This window comes from Cydia fagiglandana, chromosome 18 (genome assembly GCF_963556715.1).
Source record: "Cydia fagiglandana chromosome 18, ilCydFagi1.1, whole genome shotgun sequence".
Lineage (NCBI taxonomy): Eukaryota > Metazoa > Arthropoda > Insecta > Lepidoptera > Tortricidae > Cydia > Cydia fagiglandana.
This window is the reverse complement of record NC_085949.1, coordinates 6,841,621-6,864,246: the sequence shown is the minus strand read 5'-3', so window position 1 is coordinate 6,864,246 and position 22,626 is coordinate 6,841,621. Positions and strand designations below refer to the sequence as shown.

Sequence of the window (22,626 nt, the reverse complement as noted above, 5' to 3'; positions counted from 1 at the left end):
TAGACAGTTGAAATTTTCACAGATGATGTATTTCTGTTGCCGCTATAACAACAAATACTAAAAAGTACGGAACCCTGGGTGGGCGAGCCCGACTCGCACTTGTCCGGTTTTTTACTACTTTTTGTACTCATATTGGTTGTTGAAATTATGTTAGACTTCAAAATAGTTCTATGGTATCATCTTCCTCGCGTTGTCCCGGTATTTTGCCACGGCTCATGGGAGCCTGATGGGGTTTGCTTGGCAACTAATCCCAAGAATTGGCATAGGCACTAGTTTTTTACTATGGTAATCTAACCATTCTAACCTAAACTAATCAAAGAGGTTAGGTTAGATTTTAATGATGAACTATTTTTAAACAAATAGCCTCGAATCGGATGTAAAAAAAGGGAATTCGAAATGACTTCCTTAATCCGACACTTATTCTCAATAAAAAAAGCAGATAAACGGAGGTTTTCACGACAAACAATTAAAAACCTCCGTTTTCCTGCATTTGGGGTAGAATCAATTTGTATTTAGTGATTGATTAGGAGTATTATTAATTTGGATACAGACATGGAACTTTATAAAAATCAGGATAGTTAAAAAAACGTTTATTAAAAGAAAGAATATTACATAACTAGCTTAGTATAAGCTTAGTGGTCCCATATTAGGCTAGGCTTGTATCGTGGTGACAACTCTACAGAATTACTACAGTAGGTATCAGTGGCGGCGCGTCTATAAAAGCCGATTCCCACCGGCTTGCCTGTTTTTGGACGTTTCAGCAGAACTGTAAAGGAAATATGTAAGAGTGACATTCCATTTCCAACTGCAGCTGCAATACTGTTTATTTTACTATGCAAACGCGTCGCTGTCATTGTCAATTTCCATAGTAAAATGAACAGTATTGCAGCTGCAGTTGGAAATGGAATGTCACTTTAAGCCAACTTAGCCCCGGCTTGCCTATGGATATGTTTGACGCGCCGCCACTGGTAGGTATTTATACATTTCTGGGGTATCCTCTAAAGTGGCTACTTTTATCGTAAAACACATAAAAATGTGCGTATTTCTGGCTTATGTAGGTTATTAATAATTCCATTTCAAGTGTCGTAAACTCTGGTTATTTTAGTGTCCTAACACCTGTCCAGCGAATTTTACGCGAATACCAGCCCATTCGTGATGGCCTACAAATATTCTAGAGTTATCTATTACTATTACTGGCCTAGAGATAATTTTATTACGGTGACGCGAAGCTACACTGATTGTTTTAGTTACAAAATACTAACTTAAAGACAAAGTTGTTAGGTAATTATTAAGTTTAATTACTTTTTGAATTGGATTTGTTTAAGTAGTTATGTATAACGTTTTCAAGGTTACATAAGTAATGTTTAAACAAAACATTCAGCGTTGGAAAGGTTATCGTTTTAAAATTAGTCTTATATGTAAATAAAGCTTCAATATAAAAGTATTTAACATTTTTAAAGGGTATTTTTTTGGCATCACTTTTCTACAAATAACTACGAAATTTCATCACAACATCGTTCTACAACAACAACATTCTAGAACAATCAGTAAGCAGTCGCGCCAATATTCTCTAAGTGCACTCTATTAGATCGCGTCAGTTTAATAGAAACAAACACATATGTAACCAATGGAATCTGTGTCAATGGACAAATACCAGCACATACATTATACTTATACAGTGTTCGGACCATACTCTTTTAATGGAAGGATTTATTATGCTACTTATTTAATAAGAAAAAAAGATTTGATTTTTTTTCTTCCTAATACAAATAAATCGGTTATTTTCATTGTACAGCGTCGAAATTATGCTACGAAATGTACCTACTTGTTTTATTGTAAGATTAATTGGTAACTAATAAATCCGGGATCAAAAGTAGTGCTCGGATAGTAAAACCGTGCTTTCCATTATAAACCGCATAGTCATTCGCACCCGGTATTAACAGATATCTCGAGGAATACTCGTGTAAATATTTTCATGTAAGTATATCGCGGTACGAACTAGTCGCAATATGTAACTACCTATTTAATTTACATACAGTGAATATTTCCAATGCCAAGGTTAAGCTGATACCGCCTCAATACCCGATACCTAGCAACATGCACCTATTTACAGTACGCTAGATTAGTCACATACGAGTACATTAGGTATGGTTTACATTTAAATAAAGGCCTGCTAAAGTCAGCATCATATCAGGTACACGGACGAAATGTGGTAAATAGTCTGTGCAGTGTGCACTGTGAACTTGTTCACTTCGTTATCCTAGTTATTTCTGTTTCTGCGCCTGCTATTACACTACCACTTCCGTTATGCTAGTATACGTAATACTATTTTCACAATTTATTTTTTGGGCAAAAAGCATTCGTCACTTTTTGTTTTAATACTTTATTCATTATTGACCCTTTCTGAAAAACATGACAGCGCCAAACATAGCTTAGAATATTTCATGATAAAACATATGAACATCATGTTTCATGGTAATAATAAAAATATAGATTATGGCTTCTTTAATATTAAGGCGACGAATGTTTTATTGCGAATAGCTCCTCGATCCCAAATATTCACGTCTGTCCGAGTCGTGTTCGGGAGCTGTCAAAAAATGATTAGGGTTTTCGTAATGTGTATTTCGATTACCGGCTTTCTCCATGCAAGAAAGACGACGGTACCATTTCACCCGATCTTAAATAACATTTCAGCATCTCACGGACATAGACTACATATACAGTCGACGTCAAAGATATGTATACACTTTTTGCCTTATTACAAAGGAATAAGATGCAAAGTGTAAACATATTTTTAACGTTGACTATAAGATGACTCAAATATCCAATACTAATGTATATTATTGTGTGTATTCCAGGATGTACCACAGCCAATGCAGGTGAATCCGGGCCAGTACAGGTTGTTGGTCAACCAGCAGTTGCCGATCAACAACATCATCCCCGTGCCGGTCATGAACCTGATGCAGAAACAACCCCCGAAACCCATACACAACTCCAACCTCATACCAAGCTCTAATCTTATACCCAAGTCTAACATGATACCAACTTCAAACTTGATACCAAAGTCAAACATGATACCGACCCCAAATCTGATACGTAACGTCACTCACCCTATGTCTCCACTTACACTTAATATAGGAAGCCCGATGTATTCGCTCCCGTCGAGCCCTAATACTCCCAATTACAGTCCAGCCATGAGTCCCGCTCAAAGGGAGCGCGTGCTCAGCCCGTATCGTCCCCAATCCGTATCGCCTGTCGGTAAATTTAAACAGATGTATAGCCCCGGTAGACTTCTGTCGCCCATAGGCGTCATACAAGGAAGCGATCCGTATCTGACCAATAAAATGACACCGAGTCCTAACTACCCGCAACAAGCCGACATGATCATAGACAACAATATAGGTCTTGCTTCGAACGACTTCTGGACCGATACAGAAATGCTGACAGAGACCAATCTTCTTGAAGCATTAGACGACGTTAAACTCGTCTAACTTGAATTTTCAGAGTGATTTCTCAATCGATAGCTGAATTTATTGACTTAACACCTAAAATATGATGCTATCAAATCACGAGAAACCCTCGAACCCAGATCGGCGTTCCGTACGCGAAATGTTTGACATTTTATTCGAGGTCTCATTTTTGTAGAAATCACTCTGGCGGATGCAGGGTCGGAAATGGTAGGAACAATAAAATACCAAACGGATTCCGGAAAACCAACAGCATTATCTTTTCACAGAGCGCGAGTATTAAGTAGGTACATACTGCACTGGATTTACCCGACCTCCAATTTTAAAGGTTTTCAATTTTATTTGTTTCAATAGAATCTGTCATTTATTAACCTATTTGGAAACCGAGTGCAGCGTAATTAATAGCACCAATTTAAGTTATCAAAATCCTTTAAAAAAAAAACCATTGTACCTATAGTAAGTATATCGGAATCCAAAATGACGTAACAATAATAACATGTGACTTAGCAGGAAAATTTTGTAGTCTGAAGGACATTGTTATAAAAAGCGTAATATGTGTAATAACGCTGTCAAATAGATTTTAACGTTAGCATAATGATGAAAAATGAGCGTAATTTTATGTTTAAGAGCAGATCTTTTATATCCTTTGTAGTGCAAGTAACGCTCATATGGTGCATCTAATGGCTGGCATTGAAACCTTGAAACGCAATCAAGAGGATCTTATTTGCAGCATTATTCAATTAAATTTAGTTCTGCCATCGATATTGTAACTTTTATCCTCCAATAGAATATGATTCAAATAATTGGAAGAAAATTGGCGTATGATTTTACTTAAATTTAGTGTCATAAATTCTCATTTAGTGGCGAGGTCTAATATTTTCATATTTTTATAACGTACTGGAGTAAATTATTAGATGCATTCGTAATTTAAGAGAAAATACGGTAATACAACGTGACCGTCACTTTAATGTACTGGAAAATGTATTATGTATTTCCAAATGTAATAGACATAAAATTGTTATAAATTGTAAGTCGTACATATAAAAACATCTGTCAAATGCACATAAGATAATTTGTTTGATCAAAAAGCATATACTCACTTAGCATTTAAGCATTATATATTTTGTTACGACAGTGTCGTACCAAGCCTACCTGGAATATAAGTTATATAAGCAAAGATAATTAATTCGGCATGATAGTGTTATATCTTGGGTATTTTATACGATCTGTTATAATAAGAAGGTTACAAAAAATTAAAAGTAACATGTAACATCTATAGTCTGGTCAACCACACGTGCCAGTAAATTAGTAAAACAATTTATGCAATCCTTTCCTTAGAGCGAATCTTTAAATTCTGGAATCTTTGAAACAAGTTACTGTGGCATTATTGGCTGTCCTGACTATAATTACCGAATAAGAAGTATATCGATGTTTAAGAAATTGTACTTGTTTTTTCTTGTTCAAAAAATATCTAGAGCGAATTATTTTGTATACAATTTTGAATCAATACTTCTGTCTTGGCTCGAATAACAACTGTAGTTCTTTATCTTCTGTCATCTACGTAGTATTACATAATATTTTAAGTATATACCTGTCCACAGAACGTACACTTCAAGTACAACATATATTTATTGCAAAAAAATGCAACTAGTTTTCATTTACATCTAATCTCGTTATATTAATTAAGTTATGATTTAAGATAGTTTTAAGATTGGATTGTTCATAAATGTTTATAAAGTGGATATAGATAAAGCTTTTTCTGTCGTTGGTGTTATGAATGCCCGCCTGAATGTCAAAGAGATCGATTTTGGAATAAGTATGATAATTTTATAAGATAACAGTTATCATAATTAAAGCTAACCCACAATAGGTATATAGTAAGGAGTGGAGAAAGCAAAATCGATGCAAGTATGTTTAAACATGTTTTTTTTACTTCTAGCGGTTTTGCAATCTCCATTGAAAAATAAAACATACTGCCAATTTTCATGTCTAACAAATAACTAAAATAAGTTATTAATATACTGTTTACGTTAAGAATTATATATTTATTGCACACTATAAAGCTAATTATTTGTGAATTATTTAAAATTACGTCTGCCTTGTGCCATAAAGCATTTTGTTAATTACCTTCTGATCCTGACTTGTGATGAAATGGCGAATTATATTATCAAATTTTGGAATTATATTGAAACGAAATTGTAAATAAAATTCATATTGTTTTATAAAATACACGAGTATTTAGATATTAAATTTATTGTCTTTAATTGTTGTTTTAATTATAATTTTACAGGTTAATTCACAATAGAAGGCACAAAAATGTCTGTTAAAGTACATATTTTTTGAATAGTGGCTAAATAAAATGTGCCAGATCTTGTGAATTAATCCATCTGTAGTATATAGAGTATTTAGGTACCTAAAATTTTCCTAGAAACAACCAGTGGCCTATTTTATAAAGCTACAAGTTACAATTTACAAGCGGAAGTCTCTTTCTAACCCTATGTGTTAGAACGAGACTTCCGCTTGTAAATTGTAACTTGTAGCTTTATAAAATAGGCCACAGGAAACCTAACTGAATCATAAAATGATTACCTAAATAAGAAATAGGTAAGTTAAACGTGTAGAGTTTAACCCTTAATCAAACGGAACACTTTTTATGAGATTTTTGAAAACTAAGATTGGTTTTTAGGTAAATTGGGTGCGTAGATTACGAATAAATATATAAAAAGAATTTTAGTGGGGGGGAAAGGGGGGTTTTGCGGTGGGGAATAATTTCCCGTTATCCGTTACGGAATAGCAAAATTTTGAATGAAGTGGGAAATAGTTTCCCATTGTCCGATACGGTTACGAACTTTTTACTAGTTAGTAGCTCCCCCCGGCTTTGCTTGGAATTCAAGTATGAGCCTTTAACGTTATCTTCAAAAATCAAAGAAATAAATAAAAGAAAAAAGAAAACAAAAACAGGCACAGATTTGTTTGTGCAACAGGCAAACGGGCATATATTTTTATTTTTGGAATCCAATTTAAATGTAGGTGGAGAACAAACACTGGGAAATAATTTCCCACTTGATAAAACCTACCAATTTTTTTGTAAATCGTACGTTCAGGCACAAACAATGGGAAATAATTACCCACTTACTAAAACCTTAAAATCTTGGCTAAATCATATCGTTATCACAATTCCTTTCAAGCAAAACACAGGGAAAATATCTAGTTTATGATACTATTCAGTGTATGCACTTACAAGATTTTTTTCCGCACTTAACCTCAAAACACTAAAAAAATTGTCGTAATTGCAAAAAAAATCACAACAACTGACATTGACTTTGACGTATGGTCACAAATGGCGGCTATTAGAAAAGTGTTGCCATTTTTCAAATTCAAAATGTTACTAAGATTTTAAATCTGTGTGGTTGGTATCGCTGAGTGCTGCCATTAAAAAGATAAAAAATATTTTGTAAATTAGAATGAAGTGGGAAATAATTTCCCGATATTTGATTAAGGGTTAAAACATAAAACTAACAAGAAGTTATACAATACATCAACTGTCAAAAGATCTTATATATGGCGCGAGTATAGGATTTGGCTAGGGTCTATAGTTCGTTTTTTTTAGCATTAAAAAGAACTTGCAAGAAGGTAAGCGATCTTAACATGTCTTTTAATTGAAAAACGCTTTATAAAAATATAAAACTATTACTTATGAAAGCAGAAGAATATAAATGATCGTATTAGATTCATAATTGTTACATATTTGCCGTAACTTATTTTTAAAATGTGTTTTTCAATTAAAAGACAGCAAGATTGTTTACCTCATTTCTAATGCTAAAAAAAACGAAGTATAGTGCATATAATAAAATAAAAAATGTATACGGAGGATTGACAGGGAAAAACCATAGGAAAACTATGCTGGCGCTGGTGCTAAGATACTAACTACCAAACTACAAAACACATGACAGAATTCATTGTATGATCTGACAGAACTAATTCAATAATTATTAGTTCTTCAAAATATCATAATTTAGTGTAGGTACGAAATGTAGGAAAGGTCATCGCTAGATGCCGAACTTCTAACAGCGCCATCTAACGAAAATGTCCAAACCTTTGATGCGTAGTGTAAAAACACTACAGTAGATGGCAGTACTATCACCGAATGACCGAATTAAATAAATATACGCAGTCATAAGTTAAATGCAGTTTCTGCATATCATTAAAATGATTGAGGATTTAAACCAAAGAGTAGTATAATATATATATGAATTGAAACTGTTGATTATTATTTCTACGATTATTATTTTTCGTTCTGGCAACCTTCACTGTGGTGTTTTTTCAAAATTCATTACTACTTCTGTGCTTGTGTTTAACTGTTTATTTTTCTCTAAAAATTTTATACATGAAAATCATAAACAGAAAAGATATTTTTAATTGTTTTGGACCCCTGTTTTTTCTAAGGCTGAAATTGTTTAAAATAGGCGTATCACATTTAGTTTATATGCAGAGTTTTAATAACCTGTCTGGGAACACGCTTTGAGTTTAATATTCTATGAAGAACGTCTTTGAGGCCAAACTGTCAGATTTTGACAGCAGCCGATAAATGCGATAACGTCATGTCATTGGTCAATCGAAATTGAATCGAGAAATAGTCGTTCCTCCGTTCGGTCGATGAATATTTATTATTTGTTTTTTACTCGTTCGTGAATACTAAACAAGGTTCGATGTGTGGGCAACGATGAGATAATAATTATACAGTTACAAGTGCTTCTTTGTTTAGAAACTTTTTGTGCTTATTTGTGTGCGATCAAATGGCTTCAACGCCAGTGCAAGTGAACGGTAATGCGAATAAAAACAGTCCCCTGGGAAAGCGGAAAAAATCTCGAGGAAGCAAAGGTTCATATTTATCTAAATGGCTGGACAAAACTATGTGCCATATACAGGAGTCTACTCCCAGTATGGATACGTATGATTCTTTTATGACACCGAATATGAATTGGGGTTCTCAGTTCGCGCCGGGTTACGACCCGTGTAGGTTTAACATGTTCGGTTACGCGGAGCCAATGTCGCTGCCTACGCCGCCTACCTACTGCAGTCCTGCGATGCCGCTGTATCCTCCCGAGTACCGTTACGTCCAGAGTGTCAACAAGAGTGTGCAGGTGCAGAGGCCGCGGCCGCGCCGTCGCAGCGACAAGCCTGAGGATTGCAGCACGCCGAACAGCACCCCATTAAACACTAATTACTTCCAACCAAAGAATTGCTCAGACAGCCAAGACTTCGCTAGCTTACCGCCTATAGTTACGTCAGTTGGCGACACGAATTCCAATAGTGATATGAATACCAATGAGAAAGACGAGTGTGCGCGGAGATACAGCGATCCTTGCGTGCAAGGACTGCCTGATATAGCCAGGCCGGCTAACGGAGAGGTGGACTCGGTATCGGAAGACAGCTCGGGGTTGTCAGGGAGTCAGGTTGGCAGTAGACTGTTGACGTACCTCTTGGATCAGATAACGAGTTTGAAGATGACCAATGAAAGACTGAATAAAGACTTACAAGAAACTAGAGGTAACTAATTTCAATTTTTATTTTAATTAAAAAACCTTGTAAATTCTAAAAGAACTTTCAGTTTTAAGGGTGGATCAGCTTTTTATTTGTTGTTCTTCTGTCCTATCACCCAGGGGCCTATAGTAGAAAAGCAGGGTATCACATGGTACAACATGACCTTGACCATGAGTAATAAGAAAAAGTTGATTCATTCACCGTCACCGATTCAGACGCATATAGAAACCTGTCTCAAGACATGTATATTGCCAACTTTAAAAAAATTCAATGCTTTTGGTGATTTATGCTTCCATTCAGCATCATACAATAAGGAAAAAATGAAATACCGGTCCAAAATGTTGCAAGTTTGCATCTGCCCAAACTGGTGATGTTTTCTTTTTTCTCCTTTAGTTTAATAAATTGTTGTATTATATAGCTTGTAGATGTATTGTCTGCTTGAAAGAAAATAGTTTATATTCATGAATCTAACAAACCATGATATTAAAAAAGTACATCTTGACTATGAAAACCAGCACTGACAACATTAGTAACTGCATCATAGTAACTGTAACAATAAAAGTTCAATTGTTTCTGCAATTAGAGCATGAGTGAATACAGTTGGTCAGCTGCCTATAGAACACTCATAATGATGTGGTCCATGAGTTTTCATTGATGTACCATCACCCACACTGTTGACTGTACATTGGTGGACCTTATGCCTTTTGTAATAAGGGACACCAATGTACAGTTAGGAGTGTTGCTGTTTGTACATTGTTGGATGAAATGAGGAACTACATTAGTGACAAAGCTATTTGATAGTTGGAAAAGATAATATGTATTTCAATTGAAGTATTAAGCTTTGGGTTGTGTCACCCTGAATAAGCTTTATACCGTGGTATATGGTATACCCTTACCAGATATATTCTTTTTATTTTGGCTCTTGAACTTTTCTGTACTAGGCACTTTGTTCTCTGGCTGGCAAGTTAGAATAGCAACAAGAAATAGTTGGTTTACCCAAAAATCCACCATCTTATGAATTTACTGTTTAACCCTTAGTGTGACAAGACGCCAGAAACAGTCAATTTAATTTGAAATCGAATGAATTGAACAACTCAAAAATTATATATGTATACTAACTAAAGAGTTCATCATCATCAATATTTAAGAGCTATGCTCTTGTAATCGCCACTCTTCTAAAGGGTTAAGTAAGCTAAAGAATAACAGGAAAAATCAGAGTCCCAATTTGCTTTAACCATCTGTCTTAAATTAGAGAACACAGTAGCTGCCCACACAAAACACTTTCAAATGCATACATCCCACACCATAGTAAGTCAAGGAGAATGGTCAAATGTTTTGTTCAACCCACATGTAGAGACAAGGTGTTAATAAGAACTGGTAGTCTCCTACAATGTAATTGTCATTAATAATGACTCATTATTCTTATAGATATAAGTCTTATTAGTGAGGTCTCTGTTAAATGTTTTGTATCATGCCATTTTTAACCTCTGCTTAAAGTGCTTAACACCATAAAGACTATCCCCCTTATTCATAAATGTTTACTAAAGTTGACAAGCCGATAATAATCGTTTGTCCCTTTCCATCATACCAATACGTTGGAAAGGGACAAACGATTATTATTGGCTTGTCAACTTTAGTAAACGTTTATGAATAAGGGGGTATGAGTATGAGGACAACATAGCCTGATAAAGACTTATCCCCTTATTCATATAACTTTGCACCTTCTTACTAATCTTTGTTAAATTTTGTCTTTTCCTAACAAACAGAAATGGCAATGATGGATAGACAAGCAACTTTCAATGGTTTGTTAGATTTGACAGACGTTTGTTAATGTCAGTAAATTTTGTTGCCAAAATGGACCAAATAGGACAATGTGTCTGATACAATATAAACTCTATTTAAATTATTCAAATATTATTCAAAATATGTATCAGAGATTCTGCTAAGTAGTTCATTCAATCGCCGACTATAAGTATTAAGTTAAAACTGTACTTATACTGTAAGTTTTCGTTTTTTTTTAAAGTACCTACTATTACATTTACAAGATCTCAGTTATGCCACACTACTAAGGATTGATTTAGACGGCGCGCGAACTCGCTTGCGATTTTAGTTACATTGCGGATTGTGGATTACGTCCAATTCAACCGACCAATCAAAACCCGCAATGGTATGAAACTCGCATGCGAGTTCTCGCATCTTCTAAATCGGACTTCAGATCGGCAGTCTATATTTACTAGTCTCTGTCATAAGCAAGGACAATAATCTACTTAACTGGAACCTCCTTAAAAGGCAGTAAAGTAGAACCTTGGATTAAACTGGACAGCATATTAACTTGATAGCACTGATGGTTACCGTACCATCGACCACACTATTAACTGTCCATTGGTGGACCTTATGCCTTTAGTAATAAGGTCCACTGAAGTACAGTTAGAAGTGTTGCTGTTTGTACAGTCGCCACCAGATATATCGGAGCGGCCAAGGTGTTCACAATATCTGAACACGCACTCTAACGCCTTGACTATAGAGGCGTGCTCAGATATTTGTGGGCACCTTGGCCGCTCCGATATATCTATACTTGTTTAACCTCTAGCCACCCAGAGACCTATAAAAAGGTCTCCTGTTCCATTCTAATTTGAACTTTGTGTTGAATGAATCATAGTTTAATTTTGCTTGGCAAGGTTTGACGTATGGGCGGCTAGAGGTTAACCCTGAGACGGTATTTTGACATACTTTTTATTACTTTTGACAACGATGTATGTGACTAGAATAGAGCTTCTTGCAAAGTTTACGTCTGTACCTACTAAAGAAACCAATTTGCATAGTTTAAAAGTTTCTGCTGTTGACCCATTGGTCATTTTCTTAAGATTTCTGATGATAATATTGTTGAAGTATTTGCGATTGTTATTGAAATAAGATCACAATAAGACCTATTAGGCACGCGAACGGGAAATCGCTATAGAATTTATTTTAACTGATTCCAATTGAAATGAAACTATTTTAACGGATTATCACTACATCTTATAAAACAAAGTCCCCCGCGGAGCCTGTCTGTTTGTGTGTATGTTCGCGATGAACTCAAAAATTGGATGCCGGATTTTCATGCGGTGGAAGGTTTAGGTGTACAATTTGATAAGGTTCTTCCCGTGCGAAGCTCACTCCGCGATTTCGTCGCTTTGCTACAGGTAGCTAAAAGTACATCCGTTCGACCCCAATTTTGGGGAATGCCATAAGCCCCGCGTGGCGCTGTCGCCACCTAGCGGCCATATCTGTGCTGATCGGAACAGACGCGTTTTGTTAGAGAGTGAGTCTTCTGTACCTAGTACTATTATTTATTCTGTGGCCGGGGCGAGTCGCTAGTATACATATACATACATATAACTTACTTCGTTGCCTCAGCGACCCAAAATGAGACTTGGCCTCCAACACAAGACAGCTCCACTCTTCTCAGCCCTGTCCGACCTCTCGCCAATTGTTGACTCGAAGTCCGCGCAGAACCGCCTCCACCATGCCTCACCAGCGATATCTGGGGCGTCCGATAGATAGGGCGTCTGCTGTCTTGCTGCTTAGTATATGTACATATAATGAATTTTTAATGGGGTCCCTTTGCTTCCCATAAAGTTTTAAGTCTTAATGTATTGTTTTTTCATATTATCGTTAGTCATAAAACTGAAACCGTTAACTTTTCAGAATTTTCATAAAGTTACGCTATAGATAGGTTAGGTTAGGTTTGTTTTATGGCAATCCTGAAAAGTTACGCGTTTCTGAGAAAAACCAATTATGACTAACGAAAATTCGGACAAACAAAACAATACATTACGACTTAAAACTATTTGGGAAACAATAGAGACCCATTTTTAATACATTCCGACGTTTCTAATTCTAATTTATATTTTGTTGGTTTTATTGTTACAGCGGAACTAAGCAGCCTGCGAACACAACACAGTATCTGGCAAAAAGGATCGAGTTCCAGTATTGGTGGCAATAATGGTAAGAATCTGAATTAGGTTGCTATTAGGGCTCCTAAAGCCCCATTTAGACGGTTCAAGAACTTGCATGCGATTTTTTTTACATTGCGGTATTTGGTCGATCGACTGAATTCATTGTACTCTGTAGCAGTGTATCAAATATTGCATGCAAGTTCTTGAACCGTCTAAATGGGGCTTAATAGTCCTAATCACCTCACCGATAATTGCATGGGATTTGCGTTACACTGCGGCATTTGATCGATCGATTGATTTCGTTGCACCTATTTAGCGCCCTTAGCCGGGCACTTATCTAATGGCTCCTACACGATGGGCCAACGCCGGCCACTCCAAGGGACGCAGCCATGCGGTATAATGAGATAGCAATATCACTTGCTCCCTCTAACGCATAAATGCGTCCCTTGGAGTGGCCGGCGTTGGCCCATCGTGTAGAGGAGCCATAAAATTACGTGCAATCACCAGTGTGGCGAGTAGAGGCTCTTAGAAGATAGTATGTTAAGATTTATAAACTAGTCTTAGTAATTTTTACCAACTGTCTGAGATAAGTGGCCGTCTTATATCTAACTAAAACCTCTCTTCTTCTGTCTTTTTTTAGCATGACACTAATGCAATGAACTAGAGATAACGCTGAGCTCTTTTTTTTGAGTAATACATTGATATGATACTATTTATTAGCATTTACGATAGGAACTCAATTAGAGTTTACTCGTATCCTCCTAAAACCCAAAGTCCTACCTACCTATATATAGTACCTCTACAGTTCGATGAAACTTAAATCCTATTCAATTGGAACAAGAGTCGCTTTTGCTTTGTTTCGTTAAATTTACCAACAACGCAAAATCAACTCTATTTTCTACACTACATAGCAAACTATTAGGTTCACGATGGCAAATTTTGGATTTTTCATTTGTATGGCTGGGCCTTATTATGAACTGAAACTGTCACACATTCAAAGTGCCCATACCCACTACCCATTCAAATGTCAGCGATACGATAACCCAGGGGACCTTTATTGCCCCAACTCCGTACGTTGGGGTCAGATTAGTATCACACCAGTCTTGCTACAGTTAGGCAGCTGTCTCGCCAGTGACGATAGACCGAGTATCGATTAACCAAACCCCTTATTCATAAAACTTTACTGTCTGATTTAGTTAAATTATGTTTTATCCCTTTCTTACAAATATATAAGTAAAAATGACAGATAAAGACAAATGATTAGAAACGCAAAAAACTAAAGAAACGAATTCGTTTTTTTCGTCTTCGACTCGCAAATGACAATGCAGTGTTAAGGTTAAAATAGGTATTAACATTTTAAGATATAAATAAAATAAATAAATATAAATATTATACATTGAACGAGGAAAAAAAAACACTCGCCTGCTAAGAAAGAGCAGAACTCGCTTGTCCCTATAGTTCGTTTTTTTTAGCATTAGAAAGAACTTGCAAGAAGGTAAGCGATCTTGACATGTCTTTTAATTGAAAAACGCTTTTTAAAAATCAAAAACTATTACTTATGAAAGCAAAAGAATATATGTAAATGATCGTATTAGATTCATAATTGTTACATATTTACGGTTCGTGAGATACAGCCTGGTGACAGACGGACGGACGGACGGACGGACGGACAGCGAAGTCTTAGTAATAGGGTCCCGTTTTACCCTTTGGGTACGGAACCCTAAAAACGAACTATAGTCTCCATCAGTCAGCACAGGATACCTATTGATATTTGTAAACAAGGTTCTTTTCAAATAAATATTATTCTAATGCGTCACGTCTGTCGCATGCATCCAGACAGATGGGCTAGTGTAGCTACCAAGTGGATGCCAGAAGGAGAGCGCGGACGCGGAAGGCCCAGACGGAGATGGCGGGATGGCCTAGACACCTTTCTCAGTAACTGGCCAGAGCAGGCGCTATGTCGGGAGTCGTGGAAGACAAGGGGAGAGGCCTTTGCCCAGCAGTGGGACACCTTAATAGGCTAGCAAAAAAAAAATTATTCTAATGCACACAAGTGCCATGCCTGTACAAACAGCAACAGTCCTAACTGTACATCGGTGGACCTTATTACAAAAGGCATAAGGTCCATCGATGTACAGTGCCATCAGATATATAGGAGCGGCCAAGGTGTTCACAATATCCGAACGCGCACTCTAATGCCTTGACAATAGAGGCGTGTTCAGATATTTGTGAATACCTTGGCTGCTCCGATATATCTGATAACGACTGTACAGTTAACAGTGTGCGCGTTGTTATTTTGTTTTGTGTCAACAGTCAATAATCTTCTTGGATTAACTACATATAGGTACCTATAATAGGTACGTGTACATATTCTAGGTCTGTTGTAAACTTGTTATGAGGATTACACACGCTAAATGTCATGTTCATGTCTGCCGAATTATAAGTAACAGTAATCGTATGAAATGGAGTTTTTTTGGTTAGAAAAATACAAGCCTTATATATTTTTATTATTATTTATTATTAGTATTGAGCTTATTGCCGAGTTATGTAGCTTTGTGTAAGATGAGATTTATTTACCTACCTTATCACGGTTGAAGTCGTGTGCCTATTGTTGCGAGAGGGATACATAAGTACTATCAGAAATAACAAATCGATGTCAATGTCGGCGGCCGATCGTAAGATCAGGCATAAGTATCGTGAAATTCCTAGGCATATCGTGAAAGTTTGCCCTTCGGGCACCTGAAGCATCCTTACGAGCCTATCCTACCTATATATTGGTTTAATGTGACTAAGTCAAAAGCTTACACGGGAACATTACGATCTGCCTGATCTTACGATCGGCCGCCGACATCAATATCATATTTGTAAAATTCGGATCTGCCTCCATAATAGTTGTCATGTTGTCAATCATCCAAGTACCGAGCTGGTACCGGCAATGACACGGTGACGAGTGTGACTAGCCCGTATTTTCGTTCAATGCCAATTGGCGTCACTTATCTGAATTACACCTTTGTTTGTCACTAATAATAGATAGCAGAGGGCCTACCGCGAACCACGTTCGTGTTGCCTCTCTGTCGCACTTGTAAATTCGTTCGTAAGTGTGACAGAAAGGCAACACGTCGAACAGGTAGGCCCTCAGATTGGTTTAAGGGTCACACGAACCCGCTTGCAAAAAGATTGGCCTAAAATTGCCATAGGCCGAGACGCGTGGGAGAAAGAGAGGGAGGCCCTTGCCCAGCTGTGGGACACAACAGGCTAAATGTACTAATGGTACATAACACATATTTTGATTTAACATAACAAAATCTACCTCGAAACCCTTTAAAATCTCAATTTGAATGCACAAATGTATCTATCAATAACTTTCGAACAAAAAAATAATTACTCAAATCGACCCACGGGTCTCGGAGTAATCGGTGAACATACATACATTAAAAAAAAACATAGCCACAACCGAATACAGAACCTCCTCCTTCTATGAAATTGAAGTCGGTTAAAAAATAAAATAGGTAACTAATTTGCAAGACTGAAGTAATCTTATCACGCATCGTACATAAATACGCATCGTAGTTTCGTAAATCACGTATCGTAGTTTTGTACAGTGGCGGATTTGCAGTGTCTGCCGCCCCAGGCCACAGGCCCTGTAGTAAGTCCTAGCCGCCCTTTTTCAGCACCCATCATATAGGTAGACTGCCGAGTCGCCGCTCTAGGCCCGAACTTATTTGGCCTCAGAGTAAATCCGCCACTGCTAAAAATGTATGGAAAGTGTGCATTGCGTGCTCTTAACGACTGACGGTAGCTGTGTATAAATCTCAGCACAAAAAGCAGAGGCATTACATCGAAGACGAGGTTACTGTGCCTAGACTTTTCATACATCGGTTTTTTACTTCATTACGTACAGTCGACCCCAAAGATATGTAATTATGTATATACCTTCTTCTTCTTCCTCGCGTTATCCCGGCATTTTGGCCACGCCTCATGGGAGCCTGGGGCCCGCCTGACAACTAATCCCAAGAATTGACGTAGTCACTAATTTTTACAAAAACGACTGCCATCTGACCTTCCAACTCAGAGGGGAAACTAGGCCTTATTGGGATTAGTCCGGTTTCCTCACGATGTTTTATTCCTTCACCGAAAAGCAACTGGTAATATCAAATGATCTTCGTACATAGTTCCGAAAAACTCATTGATACGAGCCGGGGTTTGAACCCGCGACCTCCTAGGGCTCCTGATTGAAAGTCGCACGCTCTTACCGCTAGGCCACCAGCTAGGGTTGCCAGATGGTCGGGATTTAGCGGGATTCTCCCGATTTTTAGCATGTGTTCCCGATTCCCGACAAAGTGTAAACTGTCCCGAAAAACAGCTTCACGTTATAAAACAACAATTTCAAGTTCCGAACTGTTGTCGAGCGAGCGAGCTGACGTAGTGCCAATAATGTAAAATATCGTTGTTTTTAATACTCAATTACTTTAATTTGAATGTATATTTTTTTCCCGACTTAAGTCCCAAAATCCCGAAAAATTGATATTGTTTCCCGATAATAGCGCCTTTCGGTCTGGCAACCCTACCACCAGCGCTTCACTTTTATACCGTACACCTTTGTACTGTCGCCATCATATATCGAAACGGCCATTGGAGTTCACAATATCTGAACGCACACTATCGCCTTGATAATAAAGGCGTGTTCAGATATTTGTGAGCGCCCTGCATGGCCGCTCCGATATACACGGTGTAACATGAGTAAACCGAATAATTTTAACAGCGTATTCCTGGTCATATTTAGAGACAAAAATGTCCTATAAACTTTTTTGATATTCGCCTAGTTTCAGAGATATTATTAATTTAAAAAAAACTAGTTTTTATTGTTACATAGTGTAAAAGGCCTTTTTGATGGTGATGTTGCTGTTATGGGACGTAGTCTAAATATCCTTATTGATAGATGTCAAAAAGTGACAAGTAACACTTTGCAAAAAGTAGGTTCTACAAAAAAAAAATGTAAAAATCAATTTTAAGTGACAAGTTTACCAATAACATTTATTTTTATGTACAAATACATTCAAAAAATTGAAAAAACAAAACTAAAAAAAATTTTTTTTTTGGCGAAATTGACCTAAACTCATATTACGTTTTTTACTTGTTTTGACCTCAGAAATGCGTGGTTAAAATTATTCGGTTTCCTCATTTTACACCGTGTATCTGATGGCGACTGTAATAAGGCGAAAAATGTAAACATATCTTTGACGTCGACTGTACCAGTGGCGACGCGTCAAAAAATTCTCAGGGAAATCGGAGCTAACATGGCTTCCCTTTTCTTCAGAGGCGTCGTAAAAGTAGGTAGTCAACTGGATTAAAATTAGGTAAGACGGCGAGAATCGATTTATATCGACGGATGGATAATAGTATGACGTCCAGAAGTCACGTCACAGTCTGACTAAACTGACAGCTTTAGCTAGGTTAGAGTGGCATATAATGGCAATGGCATTCAACATTTTAATAGATACCATTATAATATTCAACGTTTTTGAAATAGTTTTCTTAAAAATATGAATGATGTTTTTGCCATAAATGGTATTCGTTTTATCCGGATATCAACCTCATCTAAATCCGGATAGTAAATTGGACGAATATCCGGATAAAACGTATCCGGATATCCGGTTTGCAAGCCCTAGATACCAGTGAAATTCGGTAAAAATAAGAAGAGATATGAATGTTAGTACTTATTGTTTCATAAGTTTTGTATGTGTGTGTTTATGTGTAATAAGACTAATAAGTAATATGTGTGCCTTTATCATAAAATTCATAAAATTTTAAATTTCGTTGATATAGTTTCTTATTATTGAACTACCTAATATACAATAAGATTATTTTACCTAGCAATACTAAGTTCTAAAATTGTATTTTTTATACAAATATTGCAATTTTTATATCTTTTTTTAAAGATGTCAAACTGTGTCTCAAATATGAGCTAAAGCAAAATCAAGCTGAATATTTAAGGTTATTCCGCATTTTACTGCTCAAGCAGTAGGTATCTCTTAAGCAGTTAAATCCACAACCAATCAATTCCATGAAATCGTTTGATAGAAACTCGATACTCGCAACAAAAAGACAAAGATCATAATCCTCTTTTTACTCTAGCAATTAACAGCACTAATCTCGAAGCGTGGCCTGAATTACTAAAAGCAATATCGTTTATGGCCGACCTAGTGTTTCGCTTAGCTCTTTTGAAATAGAAAGCACTCTATTGTTCCAACTTTCCAAAGCTTTACGATTAAACAAAGTTTGAGAACGATTGGACTCTTGAAATTGAAAGCAAGTAAAATTGTGGCAATTTCAATGGAATCAAACAAAATAAGCGTTGCCAATCGGTTATGTATGGTTCGAATTTATAATTTGAATCTTTTTTTTAAGTTAATAAAGTCGGTATTTGAACAGATTCGGCTACAAATATTAATCTCACTCAAATACCTAATATCTACTACGAGTATACCATGGTTCACAGTGTTCACACTGTTAACTGATCATTAGTAAAATTGCAAATATAATAAGGTCGACTAATGGTAAGTTAAAGTTGTTTTTGATAGTGACAATCACAACAAAGATTTATATGTAGACGTTATGTCAAAGTGAAAAGGTTAAGCAGGCCACTGACGAGCCTTCCAAATGGATGCCGTTACAATTTACAATGGATTCATCCAAATGGACGGCATCCTAAATATTAAACATTGTACGTTTTTGACATTCACGGACCGATTTTGGATTGCAGCCACGCTATTTGGACTGTGGGAAGGCTCGTCAGTGGCCACCTTTAGATATATTGGAGTGACCAAAGTGCTCAAACGTATCCGAACTGATAATAAGTTTATCTAGATGTGTTTATTACTGATTAAGTGATTAATAATAGGTAAACATCTATACATAAGTATAATAAAGCTGTAGAGGGTCGAAAGTCTGTACATGGAAGATATTTGAAAAAAAGTTGGCTGGGGATACTTAGAATCGATAACAGAACACGTTCCAACAGTTTTTAGAATTTTTGTCTGTTTATCTGTTTATCTGTTTGTCTGTTTATTTGAACGCGCATCACGTGAAAACGGCTGAACGGATTTTGATGAAAACTTTACTAATCTGTCGAGAAAATCCCCGGCCAGGTTATAGGCTATAAAAATTCAACCCCTAAAAGGGGGGGGGGGTAGCCACAACACTCGATTGACTTAAGTTTGCCCCTGAATCTTATGGCGCTACTTAGGAAAGAGGGGCAAACTCTTTTCAACTATTGCTCAATAGTTGTGGTACAACTATTGAGTATCCTGGTAAACTAACAGATGGCGCTGAATTTAATACATTGTGACATGAATAAGCCACCGAGGAAAGATTTTGCCAAATTAACTCTAAGTTTAGAAAGGGGGTACGGATATATCAACAAAAATAATGGAATAATGGAATGTTGATTTAATAAATTAATAATACAACAAAATTAAACGACAGTAAATGAATTGCCCCTCATTGCACAGTGCCATCTTTTGGGGAACTGAGTAAACATTAAGTAATCAAGAAAACTAAAAATGAGTTTACATAGTTACGTAGAGGTAAAATAAACACACATATCAACACGCGTATAATTGCATAGTTATTTAAAATTATTAATTTTCTCTATCATGAATTATACCTAATCGTAATTATATCGCACCCATATCAAATCTATATTCATACGTATCGCCTACTTTAAGCACTTAATAATAATGACCACGAAGGTGGGTACTTTGAAAAAAAAACATTGACCTCTGTCATTTGCAGTGCCGGATTAACCCTTTCAAGCAAAATAAGCACTTGCTTATGGCACCAAAACCGTAGGCAAAAAAAGCGCAGGCTGCATTAGCACTGCAGTCGTCGTGGAGTAGGTACCCACATGAAACTTTTATACGTGTACATACAAGTACCCATCTACACTGAGAGAAAAATACTGTTGATCTAACAATAAAACTTTAACGCCACACAACCCACATTGTTACATTGCTATTGAGTTAACGTTTTTATTGTCGCTAGTTTATTGTTGATATAACAACATTCTGCAACAACTTTTACAATTGTCCAGAACACAATGTCTCTTAACAATGTATACAACGTTGTCATAAAGTCAAAACAAATTTTGTGATTAATTGTTGTCACTCTGACAACAAAAAACTTTGTTAATTTGACAGTAGAGCTGTGTCACTGTAGCAATGTGTACAACGTTGTCATATAATCAAATAAAGTTTTGTGACATATTGTTGTCAGTGTGACAACAAAGATGTTGTCGATTTGGCTGCAAAACTGTGTCACTATAGCAATATTTTGTGTCATACGCATATATTGTTGTCAGACTGACAACATAAATGTTGTCGATTTGGCTCCATAACTGTGTCACTATAGCAATATGTTGTGTGACACGCATATATTGTTGTCAGTCTGACAAAATAAATGTTGTCGATTTGGCTATATAACTGTGTCACTATAGCAATATGTTGTGTGGCACGCATATATTGTTGTCAGTCTGGCAACATAAATGTTGTCGATTTGGCTATATAACTGTGTCACTATAGCAATATGTTGTGTGGCACGCATATATTGTTGTCAGTCTGGCAACATAAATGTTGTCGATTTGGCTACATAACTGTGTCACTATAGCAATATGTTGTGTGGCACGCATATATTGTTGTCAGACTGACAACATAAATGTTGTCGATTTGGCTACATAACTGTGTCACTATAGCAATATATTGTGTGACACGCATATATTGTTGTCAGTCTGACAACAAACATGTTGTCGATTTGGCTGCAAAACTGTGCCACTATAGCAATATGTTATGTGACACGCATATATTGTTGTCAGTCTGACAACATAAATGTTGTCTATTTGGCAGCGGACGGTGTTACTGTAGCGATACATTGTGAGACACACTAAATATATTGAATATATCAATATCAATATATTAATATATTCAATATATCGTCAGGTGACAAGCAAAAGTCACTAATTACTAAAAAAAATAAACAAAAATCGACCTTCTTTTAGTACTAATATGGTTCACTATGGCTATGAACTTGTGGTGCTAATTAGTGAGTTTTGCTTGTCACTTGACGATATTATGTGTGTCGCACAAGTATCGTTACAGTGACACAGCTCCGCTGCCCAATAGACAAGATTTATGTTGTCAGACTGTCAACAATATATACGTGTCACACAACATATTGCTATAATGACACAGTTTTGCAGCCAAACCGACAACATTTTTGTTGTCAGAGTGATAACAATATATGCGTGTCACACAACATATTGTTATAGTGATACAGTTATGTAGCCATATCGACAACATTTATGTTGTCAGAGTGACAACAGTATATGCGTGTCACACAACATATTGCTATAGTGATACAGTTTTGCAGTCACAGATCTGCTGTAAAATTGACAACATTTTTGTTTTCAGAGTGCCTCTTAACACAGGTATTTGTTACTTAAAAAGAGGCGCCAACACACAATTGTATAAGTAATTGTAATTCTAAAACCGAATAAACATTTTTTCATTTTCATTTTTAATTTTCAGTGACAACAATATTATATTATGTGTGTCTCACAATGTATTGCTACAGTGACACAATATACCTATATTATGTGAGAGCAAGCTACTTTTTAATATGCC

General features: G+C 36.4%; 2 protein-coding genes across 2 annotated transcripts in view; both read left to right on the top strand.

The window, feature by feature from the left end:
* The window catches only part of LOC134673324 (hypoxia-inducible factor 1-alpha-like), a 115,684-nt gene extending 109,953 nt beyond the window's left edge, over positions 1 to 5,731 (top strand). Inside the window, exon 12 of the mRNA XM_063531295.1 lies at positions 2,859 to 5,731. Coding sequence (XP_063387365.1) covers positions 2,859 to 3,491 — 633 coding nt within the window. The 3' untranslated portion in view covers positions 3,492 to 5,731. The remainder of the gene's footprint in view (positions 1 to 2,858) is intronic.
* A 2,334-nt stretch (positions 5,732 to 8,065) lies between these two features.
* The window catches only part of LOC134673310 (uncharacterized), a 69,130-nt gene continuing 54,569 nt past the window's right edge, over positions 8,066 to 22,626 (top strand). Inside the window, exons 1-2 of the mRNA XM_063531278.1 lie at positions 8,066 to 9,017; positions 12,924 to 12,998. Coding sequence (XP_063387348.1) covers positions 8,264 to 9,017; positions 12,924 to 12,998 — 829 coding nt within the window. The 5' untranslated portion in view covers positions 8,066 to 8,263. The remainder of the gene's footprint in view (positions 9,018 to 12,923; positions 12,999 to 22,626) is intronic.